General features: G+C 42.2%; 1 protein-coding gene across 1 annotated transcript in view; it reads left to right on the forward strand.

Annotated features, from left to right (window-relative positions):
• SLC39A4 (solute carrier family 39 member 4) overlaps positions 1-17,971 on the forward strand; it is a gene marked incomplete at its 3' end in the record, with an annotated part of 171,254 nt that overhangs the window by 64,259 nt on the left and 89,024 nt on the right. Inside the window, 2 exon segments of the mRNA XM_053715509.1 lie at positions 2,003-2,260; positions 6,160-6,337. Coding sequence (XP_053571484.1) covers positions 2,003-2,260; positions 6,160-6,337 — 436 coding nt within the window.

The following is a 17,971-nucleotide window of genomic DNA, read 5'->3' on the forward strand; positions in this document are numbered from 1 at the left end:
TCACTAGCCAGTGGGGGCAGACAGTGGGGACAGGAGAGAGTAACCTGAAGAGCTCACTAACCAGTGGGGACAGGGAGAGTAGCCTGAAGGGCTCACTAACCAGTGGGGACAGGAGAGAGTAGCCTGAAGAGCTCACTAGCCAGTGGGGGCAGACAGTGGGGACAGGAGAGAGTAACCTGAAGAGCTCACTAACCAGTGGGGACAGGGAGAGTAGCCTGAAGGGCTCACTAACAAGTGGGGACAGGAGAAAGTAGCCTGAAGAGCTCACTAGCCAGTGGGGACAGGAGAGAAGAGCTAGTGGGGACAGGAGAGTAGCCTAAAGAGCTCACTAGCCAGTGGGGACAGGAGAGAGTAGCCTGAAAAGCTCACTAGCCAATGGGGACAGGGAGAGTAGCCTAAAGAGCTCACTAGCCAGTGGGGACAGGAGAGAGTAGCCTGAAGAGCTCACTAGCCAGTGGGGACAGGAGAGAGTAGCCTGAAGAGCTCACTAGCCTATGGGGACAGGAGAATAGCCTGAAGATCTCACTAGCCATAGGGGACAGGGAAGAGTAGTCTGAATAGTTCACTAGCTAGTGGGGAAAGGGATAGTAGCCTGAAGAGCTCACTAACCAGTAGGGACAGGAGAGAATAGCCACTAGGGACAGGGGAGAGTAGCCTGAAGAGCTCACTAGCCAGTAGGGACAGGAGAGAATAACCGGAAGAGCTCACTAACCAGTGGGGACAGGGAGTGCAGCCTGAAGAGTCCATTAACCAGTGGGTACAGGGGAGAGAGTATCCTGAAGAGCTCACTAGCCAGTGGGGACAGGAGAGAGTAACGTGAAGAGCTCACTAACCAGTGGGGACAGGGAGAGTAGCCTGAAGAGCTCACTAACCAGTGGGGACAGGGGAGAGAGTAGCCTGAAGAGCTCACTAGCCAGTGGGGACAGGAGAGAGTAGCCTGAGGAGCTCACTAACCAGTGGGGACAGGAGAGAGTAGCCTGAAGAGCTCACTAACCAGTGGGGACAGGGGAGAGAGTAGCCTGAAGAGCTCACTAACCAGTGGGGACAGGGGAGAGAGTAGCCTGAAGAGCTCACTAACCAGTGGGGACAGGGGAGAGAGTAGCCTGAAGAGCTCACTAGCCAGTGGGGACAAGGGAGAGAGTAGCCTGAGGAGCTCACTAGCTAGTGGGGACAGGGGAGAGAGTAGACTGAAGAGCTCACTAACCAGTGGGGACAGGGGAGAGTAACCTTAAGAGCTCACTAACCAGTTAGGACAGGGGAGAGTAACCTTAAGAGCTCACTAACCAGTGGGGACAGGGGAGAGAGTAGCCTGAGGAGCTCACTAACCAGTGGGGACAGGGGAGAGAGTAGACTGAAGAGCTCACTAACCAGTGGGGACAGGGGAGAGAGTAGCCTGAGGAGCTCACTAACCAGTTAGGACAGGGGAGAGTAACCTTAAGAGCTCACTAACCAGTGGGGACAGGGGAGAGAGTAGCCTGAGGAGCTCACTAGCCAGTGGGGACAGGGGAGAGAGTAGCCTGAGGAGCTCACTAGCCAGTGGGGACAGGGGAGATTAGCCTGCAGAGCTCAGTAATCAGTGGGGACAGGGGAGAGAGTAGCCTGAAGAGCTCACTAGCCAGTGGGGACAAGTGCAGTCTTCACTTTAGTAGCCACTGATAACAGAAAGAAGTCTCTCAATATATAATGTACTTAAATATCTAAAGCCAGCAAACACCTGTGTACTCCACACACCTCTCCTGATAAATGGAGAGACAAACGGGTTACTACATGAATCTGGGTGCCAGTAAAGCCGCCCTTACAGTATCTTCTATAGTGGGGAGTGTAACTAGCCAGAGATGGCTGAAATACATATTACACACATGTATATACTGTGTTTGTTTGTTTCTTCTATATAACTTCTGAGAATCCTTTGCCTAGGGGAGACATGTATATCTGGATCTAACTATAGAGTTATCACTATCAATGTAATATGCACAGTTGTAACATTAACTCTTTGTTTTAGTGCCTGAAGACCCAATATCTGTTTGATGTTGTGAATAAGACATCAGAGAAACAAATGGATGCCCATGGGTACCTGCAGCTGTCCGAGCCACTTTTGTACTACATATCAGATCCCCATGGGGCCTGCTCTGCCTATAACCAGGGAGATTTGATGACAAAGGCTCACATCTTCATAAATGAGACAAAGACCACCGATATACAAGAGACCACCCTGAATTTTCTTGAATCTGTTGCACCCACATATCAGGGGACAAAGAAGGTAAGGAGCACCAGGAAATGGGTTATATGTGGGATAGGTAAAGGGTAGGGTTTGAAACATAAAAAGAGTGGGGTGTATAGCGGTAGAAGAGTTGTGGCAACACAGAGGGTCATGTGACAGGGGGTGCAGTTGGTGTTGTTGGAAAAAGGGATGAGGAGGGCCATGTGATGTGACAGGAGGGGGTGGGTCAGGTAGAGTTGGGTGAGGTGAGGGGATGAGGAGGGCCATGTAATGTGACAGGAGGGGGTGGGTCAGGTAGAGTTGGGTGAGGTGAGGGGATGAGGAGGGCCATGTGATGTGACAGGAGGGGGTAGGTCAGGTAGAGTTAGGTGAGCTTATGAAGAGGGCCATGTAATGTGACAGGAAGGGGTGGGTCAGGTAGAGTTAGGTGAGGTTATGAAGAGGGCCATGTGATGTGACAGGAGGGGGGTCAGGTAGAGTTAGGTGAGTTTATGAAGAGGGCCATGTGATGTGACAGGAGGGGGTGGGTCAGGTAGAGTTAGGTGAGGTTATGAAGAGGGCCATGTGATGTGACAGGAGGGGGGTCAGGTAGAGTTAGGTGAGTTTATGAAGAGGGCCATGTGATGTGACACGAGGGGGTGGGTCAGGTAGAGTTGGGTGAGGTGAGGGGATGAGGAGGGCCATGTAATGTGACAGGAGGGGGTGGTTCAGGTAGAGTTGGGTGAGGTGAGGTGATGAGGAGGGCCATGTTATGTGACAGGAGGGGGTGGGTCAGGTAGAGTTGGGTGAGGTGAGGTTATGAAGAGGGCCATGTGATGTGATAGGAGGGGGTGGGTCAGGTAGAGTTAGGTGAGGTGAGGTTATGAAGAGGGCCATGTGATGTGATAGGAGGGGGTGGGTCAGGTAGAGTTGGGTGAGGTGAGGTTATGAAGAGGGCCATGTGATGTGACAGGAGGGGGTGGGTCAGGTAGAGTTAGGTGAGGTTATGAAGAGGGCCATGTGATGTGACAGGAGGGGGTGGGTCAGGTAGAGTTAGGTGAGGGGATGAGGAGGACCATGTGATGTGACAGGAGGGGGTGGGTCAGGTAGAGTTAGGTAAGGTTATGAAGAGGGCCATGTGATGTGACACGAGGGGGTGGGTCAGGTAGAGTTGGGTGAGGTGAGGGGATGAGGAGGGCCATGTGATGTGACAGGAGGGGGTAGGTCAGGTAGAGTTAGGTGAGGTTATGAAGAGGGCCATGTGATGTGACAGGACGGGGTGGGTCAGGTAGAGTTGGGTGAGGTGAGGTGATGAGGAGGGCCATGTGATGTGACAGGAGGGGGTGGGTAAGGTAGATGTAGGTGAGGGGATGAGGAGGGCCATGTGATGTGACAGGAGGGGGTGGGTCAGGTAGAGTTAGGTGAGGTTATGAAGAGGGTCATGTGATGTGACAGGAGGGGGTGGGTCAGGTAGAGTTAGGTGAGGTTATGAAGAGGGCCATGTGATGTGATAGGAGGGGGTGGGTCAGGTAGAGTTAGGTGAGGGGATGAGGAGGGCCATGTGATGTGACAGGAGGGGGTGGGTCAGGTAGAGTTAGGTGAGGTTATGAAGAGGGCCATGTAATGTGACAGGAGGGGGTGGGTCAGGTAGAGTTGGGTGAGGTGATGAGGAGGGCAATGTGATGTGACAGGAGGGGGTGGGTCAGGTAGAGTTAGGTGAGGTTATGAAGAGGGCCATGTGATGTGACAGGAGGGGGTGGGTCAGGTAGAGTTAGGTGAGGTTATGAAGAGGGCCATGTGATGTGATAGGAGGGGGTGGATCAGGTATAGTTAGGTGAGGGGATGAGGAGGGCCATGTGATGTGACAGGAGGGGGTGGGTGAGGTAGAGTTAGGTGAGGTTATGAAGAGGACCATGTGATGTGACAGGAGGGGGTGGGTCAGGTAGAGTTAGGTGAGGTTATGAAGAGGGTCATGTGATGTGATAGTAGGGGGTGGGTCAGGTAGAGTTAGGTGAGGTTATGAAGAGGGCCATGTGATGTGACAGGAGGGGGTAGGTCAGGTAGAGTTAGGTGAGGTTATGAAGAGGGCCATGTGATGTGACAGGAGGGGGGTCAGGTAGAGTTGGGTGAGGTGAGGGGATGAGGAGGGCCATGTGATGTGACAGGAGGGGGTGGGTCTGGTAGAGTAAGGTGAGGGGATGAGGAGGGCCATGTGATGTGACAGGAGGGGGTGGGTCAGGTAGAGTTAGGTGAGGTTATGAAGAGGGCCATGTGATGTGACAGGAGGGGGTGGGTCTGGTAGAGTAAGGTGAGGGGATGAGGAGGGCCATGTGATGTGACAGGAGGGGGTGGGTCAGGTAGATTTAGGTGAGGTTATGAAGAGGGCCATGTGATGTGACAGGAGGGGGTGGGTCAGGTAGAGTTAGGTGAGGGGATGAGGAGGGCCATGTGATGTGACAGGAGGGGGTGGGTCTGGTAGAGTAAGGTGAGGGGATGAGGAGGGCCATGTGATGTGACAGGAGGGGGTGGGTCAGGTAGAGTTAGGTGAGGGGATGAAGAGGGCCATGTTATGTGACAGGAGGGGGTGGGTCAGGTAGAGTTAAGTGAGGTTATGAAGAGGGCCATGTGATGTGATAGGAGGGGGTGGGTAAGGTAGAGTTAGGTGAGGTTATGAAGAGGGCCATGTGATGTGACAGGAGGGGGTGGGTCAGGTAGAGTTAGGTGAGGTTATGAAGAGGGCCATGTGATGTGACACGAGGGGGTGGGTCAGGTAGAGTTAGGTGAGGTTATGAAGAGGGCCATGTGATGTGACAGGAGGGGGTAGGTCAGGTAGAGTTAGGTGAGGTTATGAAGAGGGCCATGTGATGTGACAGGAGGGGGGGTCAGGTAGAGTTGGGTGAAGTGAGGGGATGAGGAGGGCCATGTAATGTGACAGGAGGGGGTGGGTCATTTGATGTGAGGGGATGGGGAAGGTGTAATTGGGTTAGGTGAGGGGAAAAAGTGTGTCATGTGACAGGTGTAATTTGGTTAATGATGGTGGGTCATGTGAAAAGAGGGAGTGGGACAGGTGTTCTTGGGTGTGGTGAGGGACTGAGGAGGGTCATGTTATATGAGGGGGAGGGGCAAATGTAATTGGGTTAGCTGAGAGAATTAGGAAGGTCATGTAACAGGAGGGGGGAGGGCAGGTGTAATGGGGTTAGCTGAGGGGATAAGGAGGGTCATGTGAACGGAGGGTGGAGGGCAGGTGTAATCGAGTTAGCCGAGGTAATGAGGAGGGTCACGTGATAGGAGGGGGTGGGGCAGGTGTGGTTGGGTTAATTGAGGGTCATGTGACAGACGGGGCAGGTGTAGTTGGATTAGCTGAAGTAATGAGGAATTTCATGTGATAAGGGGTGGGGCAGGTGTAGTTGGGTTAGTTGAGGTAACGAGGAGGGTCATGTTAGAGGAGGGGGTAGGGCAGGTGTAGCTGGGTTACTTGAGGGTCATGTGACAGGCCGGACAGGTGTAGTTGGGTTAGTTAAGGTAATGAGGAGGGTCATGTTAGAGGAGGGGGTAGGGCAGGTGTAGTTGGGTTAATTGAGGGTCATGTGACAGGCGGGCAGGTGTAGTTGGGTTAGTTGAGGTAATGAGGAGGGTCATGTGACAGGCGGGACAGGTGTAGTTGGGTTAGTTGAAGTAATGGGGAGGGTCATGTGAGAGGAGGCGGTAGGGCAGGTGTAGTTGGGTTAATTGAGGGTCATGTGACAGGCAGGGCAGGTGTAGTTGGGTTAGTTGAGGTAATGAGGAGGGTTATGTGACAGGAGGGGGTGGGGCAGGTGCAGTTCAGTAAACAATGGTATATACAACATTGTCAGATGTGACAGTTATTTTCTGGAGGAATTTGAGAACAAAATTAGAGAGAAAGCTGCTGATTGTTTCACAAGGAAGTCACTAACCTACTGTATATGTAATTGTCCCAGCCCTGCATCAATAACCAGCATTTGCTAAACACAACATCTGATATCGGGGAGCTGCCAGCTGCTTTACTGACCACAGTGCTGGAGGGGAGCTGTCTCAACACCCTGCCCCTGCCAAAGTATTTTGTGGGGTACATCTACAGACACCTGGCTAATGGCAGCACCATCCTGCACCTGGAGGGTGAGTTACTACCACATATAATACCAGATTACTCCTGTATCTTGCACTAAATGAAACACTGGTACCGCCCCTGACTTATATATGTGCTACCTCTACTTTTATACATACATATACATACACACACATTGTGTATATAGATAAATATCTATGTGTATATATATATATATATATATATACACTGTATATATATATATATATATATATATATATATATATTTTATGTATATGTATATATATATATATATATATATATATATATATATATATATATACTGTATATATACAGACATACTGTCAGGGTTTTTCCATGTGCTGCTGGCAGCCATTTTACTCACCTCTCTTCCTGACTATGGTGCATTGTGGGGGATGCTGCTCATTTCCTGCACTTCCTTTTATGGCAAGACTGGTGTGCATCATCCATGTGAGACAGGATGCAGTCTCAGAATTGTGATGTCAACACTTATTATTTAAAGGGCCTCTGTTCAGTATGCTTTGCCTTTGCGTTGTCTCAGACCTGTTTCTGAGAGTTCCTGTGTATTACCTGGCTGCCTGACGTCCTTCCTGGTTCCTGATCCCTGGCTTGTTCCTGACTCTGCTGTTTTCCTTGTTCCTGATTCCGTCTCGTCTGACTATTCGCTTTGGCTCCTGACTCGGCTCGTCTGACTACCAGCTCTGGTTTTGACTCCTGGCTTGTTATTTGACTTGTGGACTTTTTATTATTTTTTGCTATTAATAAAGGTGTGATTACTTTTGCACTTCTCGTTTCAGTCTGATTCCTGGCACCCTGACACATACATACATATACATACACACACACCACACAAATAAGACACACACACACATATATATGTATATATATATATACACAAAAATATGACACACAACTACAGTTACACACACACACACACATATATATACACATATATATACATACATATATATATATATATATACACACACACACGACACACAAATACAGATATACACACACAAATACACACACAGACACACACACACACGACATACAAATACACACACATATATACATATGACACACAAATACAGACACATACACAATCATATACATACGACACATATATATATATATATATATATACACACACAACACACACATATATACAAACACATACATATTACACACAAATACAGATACACACTATATATATATATATATATATATATATATATATATATATATATATGAGTGTGTATCTGTATTTGTGTGTAATATGTATGTGTTTGTACATATGTGTGTGTCGTGTGTGTATATGTATGTGTATATAGGAGTACAAACACAAAGTGGCACGCGGTATTAAAGGCTATACCTTTTATTAGAGCAGCGTTTCAGGGTTTCAGGGCTCCTGCCCCTTTCTCAAGCTAATTACAAATGCAAAAAACACATCCTTTATAGACCTAATAATAAAACAGGTAACCAATAAACACACATGGGAGGGGTTAACAAAAAAATGACATCATCACAACATTTTACAAGGAAAAAACTTTTAAACATTAAGCCTAAATTCATTATGTGTGTATTTGGTTCCCTGATTAAAAACAAATGCAGCAAACTATCCACCATTTTAAATGTACTAATGAGTATACTTTCACAGGTTATGAATTTCAAATTAATGGAAGAATATCAAATTCCCTATTGAGCCCTATCCACTTGGCTTTCCTATTAAGTAAATCCCTATCTCTGTCCCCCCCTCTTGGTTTTTTGGGAGCGCCATCTATAACAAGATACCTTAATTGGTTGGCCTGATGTCCCGTTTCTGCAAAATGTGCTGGTACTGGGAGGTGTAACATTTTGTCACTGCGTATAGTCGACTTATGTTGGCAAATGCGATCTCTTATTCTTTGGGTTGTCTCGCCTATGTACAAAAGCCCACATGGACACTTCAGCGCTTACACAACATAAGTCGAACCGCATGTGTAATAACCCTTGATATTATATTTTTTCCCTGTATATGGGTGGGAGGTAACACCACCCTTAATGATGTTGTTACATTGGACACAACCCAGACCCGGGAATGTGCCATGTTTGGGGGTTCCAAAAATGTTTTTGCTCTGGACATTGATTGGGGGCATTGCATGGACCAACTTTTTACCTCTACGGTACGAGGCTCTGGGGTACTCCTGGAATTCCCTGATCTCTGGACAGGCTTCTTTTAACAGAAACACCAATTTATTTTAATAATATTAAACACTTTTCTGCTCATTGTGTTATAAGAACTCACAAAATTTAGTCTGGTTGGGTTTATCATTTCACTTCTGAAAGGGGTCTTTAACGACTCCTCGGCTTCCTCTAGCTCCTGTGGACTATAGCCTCTGCTGACAAATTTCTTCTTCATGTCTCTGGATCTAACTTCCTTAGTATCAGGATCTGTTACTATTCTATCTACTCTGAGCAACTGTGATTTGGGCACACTCTGGAAAACTCTAGGTGGATGGAAACTGCTTCTATGTAGCAGGGTATTCCTGTCTGTGGGTTTAACAAACAAATCTGTTATTAACCTGCCATTTTTGAGGACCATGGTATACAGAAATTCCACCCTATTTTCATCAAATTTGCTACTAAACCTCAAAAAGGAAACAGCATTTTCAATATCTGATATAAGTTCAGTCAATTGATCCGTCATCAATGTAGCAGAACCACCCTTCGCAATACTGTCTGAAAAGGGGATTTGTGTATACATGCCTCTCTTCAATGGCATCCATTACCAAACAGGCATAGGATGGGGCCACATTTGACCCCATTGCTGTGCCTGTTTTCTGCATAAAGAATTGATTTCCAAAAAGAAAAAAATAGTTTGTTAACACTAAGTGTAATAGTCGAACTAGCCATTCGAGCTGTGCTTCATCATATAAGTTACTTTTCAATAGAGCCTTCTTTATACAGTCCACCCCTGTGGTGTGTGGGATGACCGTATACAGGGAATTTACATCCCAAGTGGCCAGTACAACCTCCTCATCCATATTCTGTAATTTAGTAATCTTTTCTATAAATTGTGTGGTATCTCTGATATATGATTTTCCTTGTGTAACAAGGGGTGCTAATACCTTGTCCAGGAATTGTGCAGTGGGGCTTAAATGTGAGCCTATGCCGGCCACTATGGGCCTACCTGGGGGGGGTCTATAAGCCTTTTGTTAACCTTTGGCACAGTGTAAAATGCAGGTATGATAGGGTACATTGGAATTAGAAAGTTATACATTTTCTGTGTCAAGATGTTACCATTTAAGCCTGTATCCAAAAATTTTAATAATTCCTTATACACAGTATCTGTTTGATTATCACTGAGCTTTTCATATAAATCTGTGTTACATAGCTGTCGCATGATTTCATCTTTGTATTTTGTGGTGTCCATTACCACCACTGCTCCGCCCTTATCTGCGGGCTTGATGATAATGGACGTGTCCATTTCAAGTTCTTTTAGTACCTTATGTTCCTCCTGTGTCAAGTTGTATGATCCTTTGCATCTGCGTTTGTCATGTGCCAATTCTTTGTATTGAGTGTCCACTACTTTAATAAAGGTTTCAACCGCTGCATTGTCACCTGAGGCGTTAAATGTACTTTTTGTATTAAGGTAAAAGTGTCCTGTATCAAAGGGTACTATTTTATCCTGTGTATTAGTAGCAAGTGAAGTAATGTCTCTGTTGGGGTTGTTGAAAAAAGCTCTTAATCTCAGTCCCCTAAAGAAACGTGTCAGATCCAGCATTAAGGAGAAAGTGTCAGCTTCCTCAGTTGGGCAAAACGATAGCCCTTTATTTAATACAGCAATTTCATTTTGGCTTAAGGTTTTGGAAGAGAGGTTAATTACATTTACCTCCATCGTGTCGGCTTTACTTATGAGCGAGTCCCCACTCCTCCCACGTTTCCTCCCTCATATAATCCGCTTCCTCGTTCTCTGATGTCCTGTAGGCGGTCCCCTAAAAAAGAAGAAGTGGAAGAAGAGGCACAAAGGGTGGCCTTGTAAGGTGTTGCACCAGTGTTTATGAACTTTTATTTATAATACTGAGTACACTCAATGGTGAAGTGCGGATTTCATTGCTTCAACACATACAGTACCCTCAGGGATCACAGCACCACCAATTGTACAGAAGATTTGTATTCTATTGGAAGCCTATACTGCGAGACAGGTGTATTTGCATATTCAGAGCAAGAAGCAGCACGGATAGTCACTCTGACAGTGGGTCCGAGAGAGTTCCTGACAGCACCTGACAGAGATTCACAAAAATGAGATTTGGAGAGAGTGATGAAAAGACAGGTGAATCTACAAATACACTCTGCAGCATCGGCAGAATATTATCAAACCAGACATATTCCTAGAGGCAGGCGGTCCCCCCTCCAACCCACCTTCTTCTCAGACAACACAAAGTTTTTCACCCTTTATCAACAAATTCTAAATAAAAGTTCTATGGACTTAATTATTTTAAACATTGATTTTTCAAACCGTGAGCTCAGTTGCAGACTCTAAAATCCAGTATTTATGAGCACAAACGCAAATTACGTGCCCTCTATGATGAAGAGGATTACATCCGGGTGCTTAATGAGGTACAACAGACAGTGGACACCTTCAAGCGGGAAGTGGAGGAACGCAAACGGTGTAAGTTTAAGCGTGATGAACACGACTATAGCATGGGCAACGTGTATCGTTGGAACCGCCCTCGTCTAAGAGCCAATAATGGGCGGGATCACGCCAAAGAATGCCGAGGGACACAGATAGTGGCGCTGCCACTATCTGTCAACCAACAGCGAAAACATAGGGTATGTCGACCACAGCTGTAGCACCCGCAACCTCTTCTTCCACTTCTTCTTTAGGGGAGCGCCTACAGGACATCAGAGAACGAGGAAGCGAATTTTATGAGGGAGGAAACGTGGGAGGAGTGGGGACTCGCTCATAAGTAAAGTCGACGTGACTGAGGTAAATGTAATTAACCTCTCTTCCAAAACCTTAAGCCAAAATGAAATTGCTGTATTAAATAAAGGGCTATCATTTTGCCCAACTGAGGAAGCTGACATTTTCTCCTTAATGCTGGATCTGACACGTTTCTTTAGGGGATTGAGATTAAGAGCTTTTTTCAACAACCCCAACAGAGACATTACTTCACTTGCTACTAATACACAGGATAAAATAGTACCCTTTGATACAGGACAGTTTGACCTTAATACAAAAAGTACATTTAACCCTTCAGGTGACAATACAAATCCCCTTTTCAGACAGTATTGCGAAGGGTGGTTCCGCTACATTGATGACTTGTTCATCGTGTGGCGGGGCCCCCCGGATAAATTGACAGAACTTAAATCAGATATTGAAAATGCTGTTTCCTTTTTGAGGTTTAGTAGCTAATTTGATGAAAATAGGGTGGAATTTCTGGATACCATGGCAGGTTAATAACAGAAAAACAATGGCAGGTTAATAACAGATTTGTTTCTTAAACCCACAGACAGGAATACCCTGCTACATAGAAGCAATTTCCATCCGCCTAGAGTTTTCCAGAGTGTGCCCAAATCACAATTGCTCAGAGTAAATAGAATAGTGACAGATCCTTATATTAAGGAAGCTAGATCCAGAGACATGAAGAAGAAATTTGTCAGCAGAGGCTATAGTCCACAGGAGCTAGAGGAAGATGAGGAGTCGTTAAAGACCCCTGTCAGAAGTGAAATGATAAACCCAACCAGACTAAATTTTGTGAGTTCTTATAACACAATGAGCAGGAAAGTGTTTAATATTATTAAAAGAAATTGGTTTCTGTTAAAAGAAGCCTGTCCAGAGATCAAGGAATTCCAGGAGTACCCCAGGGCCTTGTACCGCAGAGGCAATACTATAGGTAAAAAGTTGGTCCATGCAATGCCCCCAATCAATGTCCAGAGCAAAAACATTTTTGGAACCCCCAAACATAGCACATTCCCGTGCCTGGGTTGTGCCCAATGTAACAACATCATTAAGGGTGGTGTTATCTCCCACCCATATACAGGGAAAAAATATAATATCAAGGGTTATTACACATGCAGTTCGACTTATGTTGTGTAAGCGCTGAAGTGTCCATGTGGGCTTTTGTACATAGGCGAGACGAGCCAAAGAATAAGAGATCGCATTTGCCAACATAAGTCGACCATACGCAGTGACAAAATGTTACACCTCCCAGTACCAGCACATTTTGCAGAAATGGGACATCAGGCCAACCAATTAAGGTATCTTGTTATAGTTAGCGCTCCCAAAAAACCAAGAGGGGGGGGGACAGAGATAGGGATTTACTTAATAGGGAAGCCAAGTGGATCTGGCATCTAAACAGTATGTTTCCCAAGGGGCTCAATAGGGAATTTAATCTTCTTCCATTAATTTAAAATTCATAACCTGTGAAAATATACTCATTAGTACATTTAAAATGGTGGGTAGTCTGCTGCATTTGTTTTTAATCAGGGAACCCAATACACACATAATGAATATAGGGTTAATGTTTTAAAGTTTTTTCCTTGTAAAATGAGCTGTGATGATGTCATTTTTTTTTGTTAGCCCCTCCAATGAGTGTTTATTGGTTACCTGTTTTATTGTTAGGTCTATAAAGGATGTGTTTTTTGCATTTGTAATTAGCTTGAGAAAGGGGCAGAAGCAACCCGAGACGTTTCTCTAATAAAAGGTATAGCCTTTAATGCCGTGTGCCACTTTATGTTTGTACTCCTATGTATCTTGCCTTGTAAGGTGTTGCACCGGTGTTTATAAACTTTTATTTATAATACTGAGTACACTCAGTGGTGAAGTGCGGATTTCATTGCTTCAATATGTATGTGTATATATATATATATATATACACATACAAATATATATATACAGTATCTCACAAAAGTGAGTACACCCCTCACATTTTTGTAAATATTTTATTATATCTTTTCATGTGACAACACTGAAGAAATGACGCTTTGTTACAATGTAAAGTAGTGAGTGTACAGCCTGTATAACAGTGTAAATATTTTATTATATCTTTTCATGTGACAACACTGAAGAAATGACACTTTACTACAATGTAAAGTAGTGAGTGTACAGCCTGTATAAGAGTGTAAATATTTATTATATCTTTTCATGTGACAACACTGAAGAAATGACACTACAATGTAAAGTAGTGAGTGTACAGCCTGTATAACAGTGTAAATATTTTATTATATCTTTTCATGTGACAACAATGAAGAAATGACACTACAATGTAAAGTAGTGAGTGTACAGCCTGTATAACAGTGTAAATATTTATTATATCTTTTCATGTGACAACACTGAAGAAATGACACTTTACTACAATGTAAAGTAGTGAGTGTACAGCCTGTATAACAGTGTAAATATTTATTATATCTTTTCATGTGACAACACTGAAGAAATGACACTTTACTACAATGTAAAGTAGTGAGTGTACAGCCTGTATAACAGTGTAAATATTTATTATATATTTTCATGTGACAACACTGAATAAATTACACTTTGTTACAATGTAAAGTAGTGAGTGTACAGCCTGTATAACAGTGTAAATATTTTATTATATCTTTTCATGTGACAACACTGAAGAAATGACACTTTGTTACAATGTAAAGTAGTGAGTGTACAGCCTGTATAACAGTGTAAATATTTATTATATCTTTTCATGTGACAACACTGAAGAAAAAACACTTTACTACAATGTAAAGTAGTGAGTGTACAGCCTGTATAACAGTGTAAATATTTATTATATCTTTTCATGTGACAACACTGAAGAAATGACACTTTACTACAATGTAAAGTAGTGAGTGTACAGCTTGTATAACAGTGTAAATATTTTATTATATCTTTTCATGTGACAACACTGAAGAAATGACACTTTACTACAATGTAAAGTAGTGAGTGTTCAGCCTGTATAACAGTGTAAATATGTTATTATATTTTTTCATGTGACAACACTGAAGAAATGACACTTTGTTACAATGTAAAGTAGTGAGTGTACAGCCTGTATAACAGTGTAAATATTTTATTATATCTTTTCATGTGACAACACTGAAGAAATGACACTTTACTACAATGTAAAGTAGTGAGTGTACAGCCTGTATAACAGTGTAAATATTTATTATACCTTTTCATGTGACAACACTGAAGGAATGACACTTTACTACAATGTAAAGTAGTGAGTGTACAGCCTGTATAACAGTGTAAATATTTTATTATATCTTTTCATGTGACAACACTGAATAAATTACACTTTGTTACAATGTAAAGTAGTGAGTGTACAGCCTGTATAACAGTGTAAATATTTATTATATCTTTTCATGTGACAACACTGAATAAATTACACTTTGTTACAATGTAAAGTAGTGAGTGTACAGCCTGTATAACAGTGTAAATATTTTATTATATCTTTTCATGTGACAACACTGAATAAATTACACTTTGTTACAATGTAAAGTAGTGAGTGTACAGCCTGTATAACAGTGTAAATATTTATTATATCTTTTCATGTGACAACACTGAAGAAATGACACTTTGTTACAATGTAAAGTAGTGAGTGTACAGCCTGTATAACAGTGTAAATATGTATTATATATTTTCATGTGACAACACTGAAGAAATGACACTTTGTTACAATGTAAAGTAGTGAGTGTACAGCCTGTATAACAGTGTAAATATTTTATTATATCTTTTCATGTGACAACACTGAAGAAATGACACTTTGTTACAATGTAAAGTAGTGAGTGTACAGCCTGTATAACAGTGTAAATATGTTATTATATCTTTTCATGTGACAACACTGAAGAAATGACACTTTGTTACAATGTAAAGTAGTGAGTGTTCAGCCTGTATAACAGTGTAAATATTTATTATATCTTTTCATGTGACAACACTGAAGAAATGACACTTTGCTACAATGTAAAGTAGTGAGTGTACAGCCTGTATAACAGTGTAAATATTTTATTATATCTTTTCATGTGACAACACTGAAGAAATGACACTTTGCTACAATGTAAAGTAGTGAGTGTACAGCCTGTATAACAGTGTAAATATTTTATTATATCTTTTCATGTGACAACACTGAAGAAATGACACTTTGTTACAATGTAAAGTAGTGAGTGTACAGCCTGTATAACAGTGTAAATATTTTATTATATCTTTTCATGTGACAACACTGAAGAAATGACACTTTACTACAATGTAAAGTAGTGAGTGTACAGCCTGTATAACAGTGTAAATATTTATTATATCTTTTCATGTGACAACACTGAAGAAATGACACTACAATGTAAAGTAGTGAGTGTACAGCCTGTATAACAGTGTAAATATTTTATTATATCTTTTCATGTGACAACACTGAAGAAATGACACTTTGCATCAATGTAAAGTAGTGAGTGTACAGCCTGTATAACAGTGTAAATATTTATTATATCTTTTCATGTGACAACACTGAAGAAATCACACTTTGCTACAATGTAAAGTAGTGAGTGTACAGCCTGTATAACAGTGTAAATATTTTATTATATCTTTTCATGTGACAACACTGAAGAAATGACACTTTACTACAATGTAAAGTAGTGAGTGTAGAGCCTGTATAACAGTGTAAATATTTATTATATCTTTTCATGTGACAACACTGAAGAAATGACACTTTGTTACAATGTAAAGTAGTGAGTGTACAGCCTGTATAACAGTGTAAATATTTATTATATCTTTTCATGTGACAACACTGAAGAAATGACACTACAATGTAAAGTAGTGAGTGTACAGCCTGTATAACAGTGTAAATATTTTATTATATCTTTTCATGTGACAACACTGAAGAAATGACACTTTGTTACAATGTAAAGTAGTGAGTGTGCAGCCTGTATAACAGTGTAAATATTGTATTATATCTTTTCATGTGACAACACTGAAGAAATGACACTTTGCTACAATGTAAAGTAGTGAGTGTACAGCCTGTATAACAGTGTAAATATGTTATTATATCTTTTCATGTGACAACACTGAAGAAATGACACTTTGCTACAATGTAAAGTAGTGATTGTACAGCCTGTATAACAGTGTAAATATTTTATTATATCTTTTCATGTGACAACACTGAAGAAATTACACTTTGTTACAATGTAAAGTAGTGAGTGTACAGCCTGTATAACAGTGTAAATATGTTATTATATCTTTTCATGTGACAACACTGAAGAAATGACACTTTGTTACAATGTAAAGTAGTGAGTGTACAGCCTGTATAACAGTGTAAATATTTTATTATATCTTTTCATGTGACAACACTGAAGAAATTACACTTTGTTACAATGTAAAGTAGTGAGTGTACAGCCTGTATAACAGTGTAAATATTTTATTATATCTTTTCATGTGACAACACTGAAGAAATGACACTACAATGTAAAGTAGTGAGTGTACAGCCTGTATAACAGTGTAAATATTTTATTATATCTTTTCATGTGACAGCACTGAAGAAATGACACTTTGTTACAATGTAAAGTAGTGAGTGTACAGCCTGTATAACAGTGTAAATATTTTATTATATCTTTTCATGTGACAACACTGAAGAAATGACACTTTGCTACAATGTAAAGTAGTGAGTGTACAGCCTGTATAACAGTGTAAATATTTTATTATATCTTTTCATGTGACAACACTGAAGAAATGGCACTTTACTACAATGTAAAGTAGTGAGTGTACAGTCTGTATAACAGTGTAAATATTTATTATATCTTTTCATGTGACAACACTGAAGAAATGACACTTTGTTACAATGTAAAGTAGTGAGTGTACAGCCTGTATAACAATGTACATATTGTATTATATCTTTTCATGTGACAACACTGAAGAAATGACACTTTGCTACAATGTAAAGTAGTGAGTGTACAGCCTGTATAACAGTGTAAATTTGCTGTGCCCTCAAAATAACTCAACACACCGCCATTAATGTCTAAATCATTGGCAACAAAATTGAGTACACCGCTAAGTGGAAATGTCCAAATTAGGCCCAATTAGCCATTTTCTCTCCCCGGTGTCATGTGACTCATTAGTGTTAAAAGGTCTCAGGTGTGACTGGGAAGCAGGTGTATTAAATTTGGTGTTATCGCTCTCACACTCTCTCATACTGGTCACTGGAAGTTCAACATGGCACCTGATGGCAAAGAACTCTCTGAGGATCTTAAAAAAAGATGGCCTAGGCTATGAGAAGATTGCCAAGACCCTGAAACTGAGCAACAGCATGGTGGACAAGACCATACAGCAGTTTCACAGGACAGGTTTCACTCAGAACAGTCCTCGCCATGGTCAACCAAAGAAGTTGAGTGCACGTGCTCAGCGTCATATCCAGAGGTTGCCTTTGGAAAATAAATGTATGAGGGCTGCTAGCATTGCTGCAGAGGTTGAAGGGGTGGGGGTTCAGCCTGTCAGTGCTCAGACCATATGCCACACACTGCATTACATTGGTCTGCATGGCTGTCATCCCAGAAGGAAGCCTCTTCTAAAGATGATGCAGAAGAAAGCCTGCAAACAGTTTGCTGAAGACAAACAGACTAAGGACATGGATTACTAGAACCATGTATTGTGGCCTGATGAGACCAAGATAAACTTAGTTTGTTCAGATGGTGTCAAGTGTGTGTGGCGGCAACCA

Source organism: Bombina bombina, chromosome 5, assembly GCF_027579735.1.
Source record: "Bombina bombina isolate aBomBom1 chromosome 5, aBomBom1.pri, whole genome shotgun sequence".
Taxonomy (NCBI): Eukaryota; Metazoa; Chordata; class Amphibia; order Anura; family Bombinatoridae; genus Bombina; species Bombina bombina.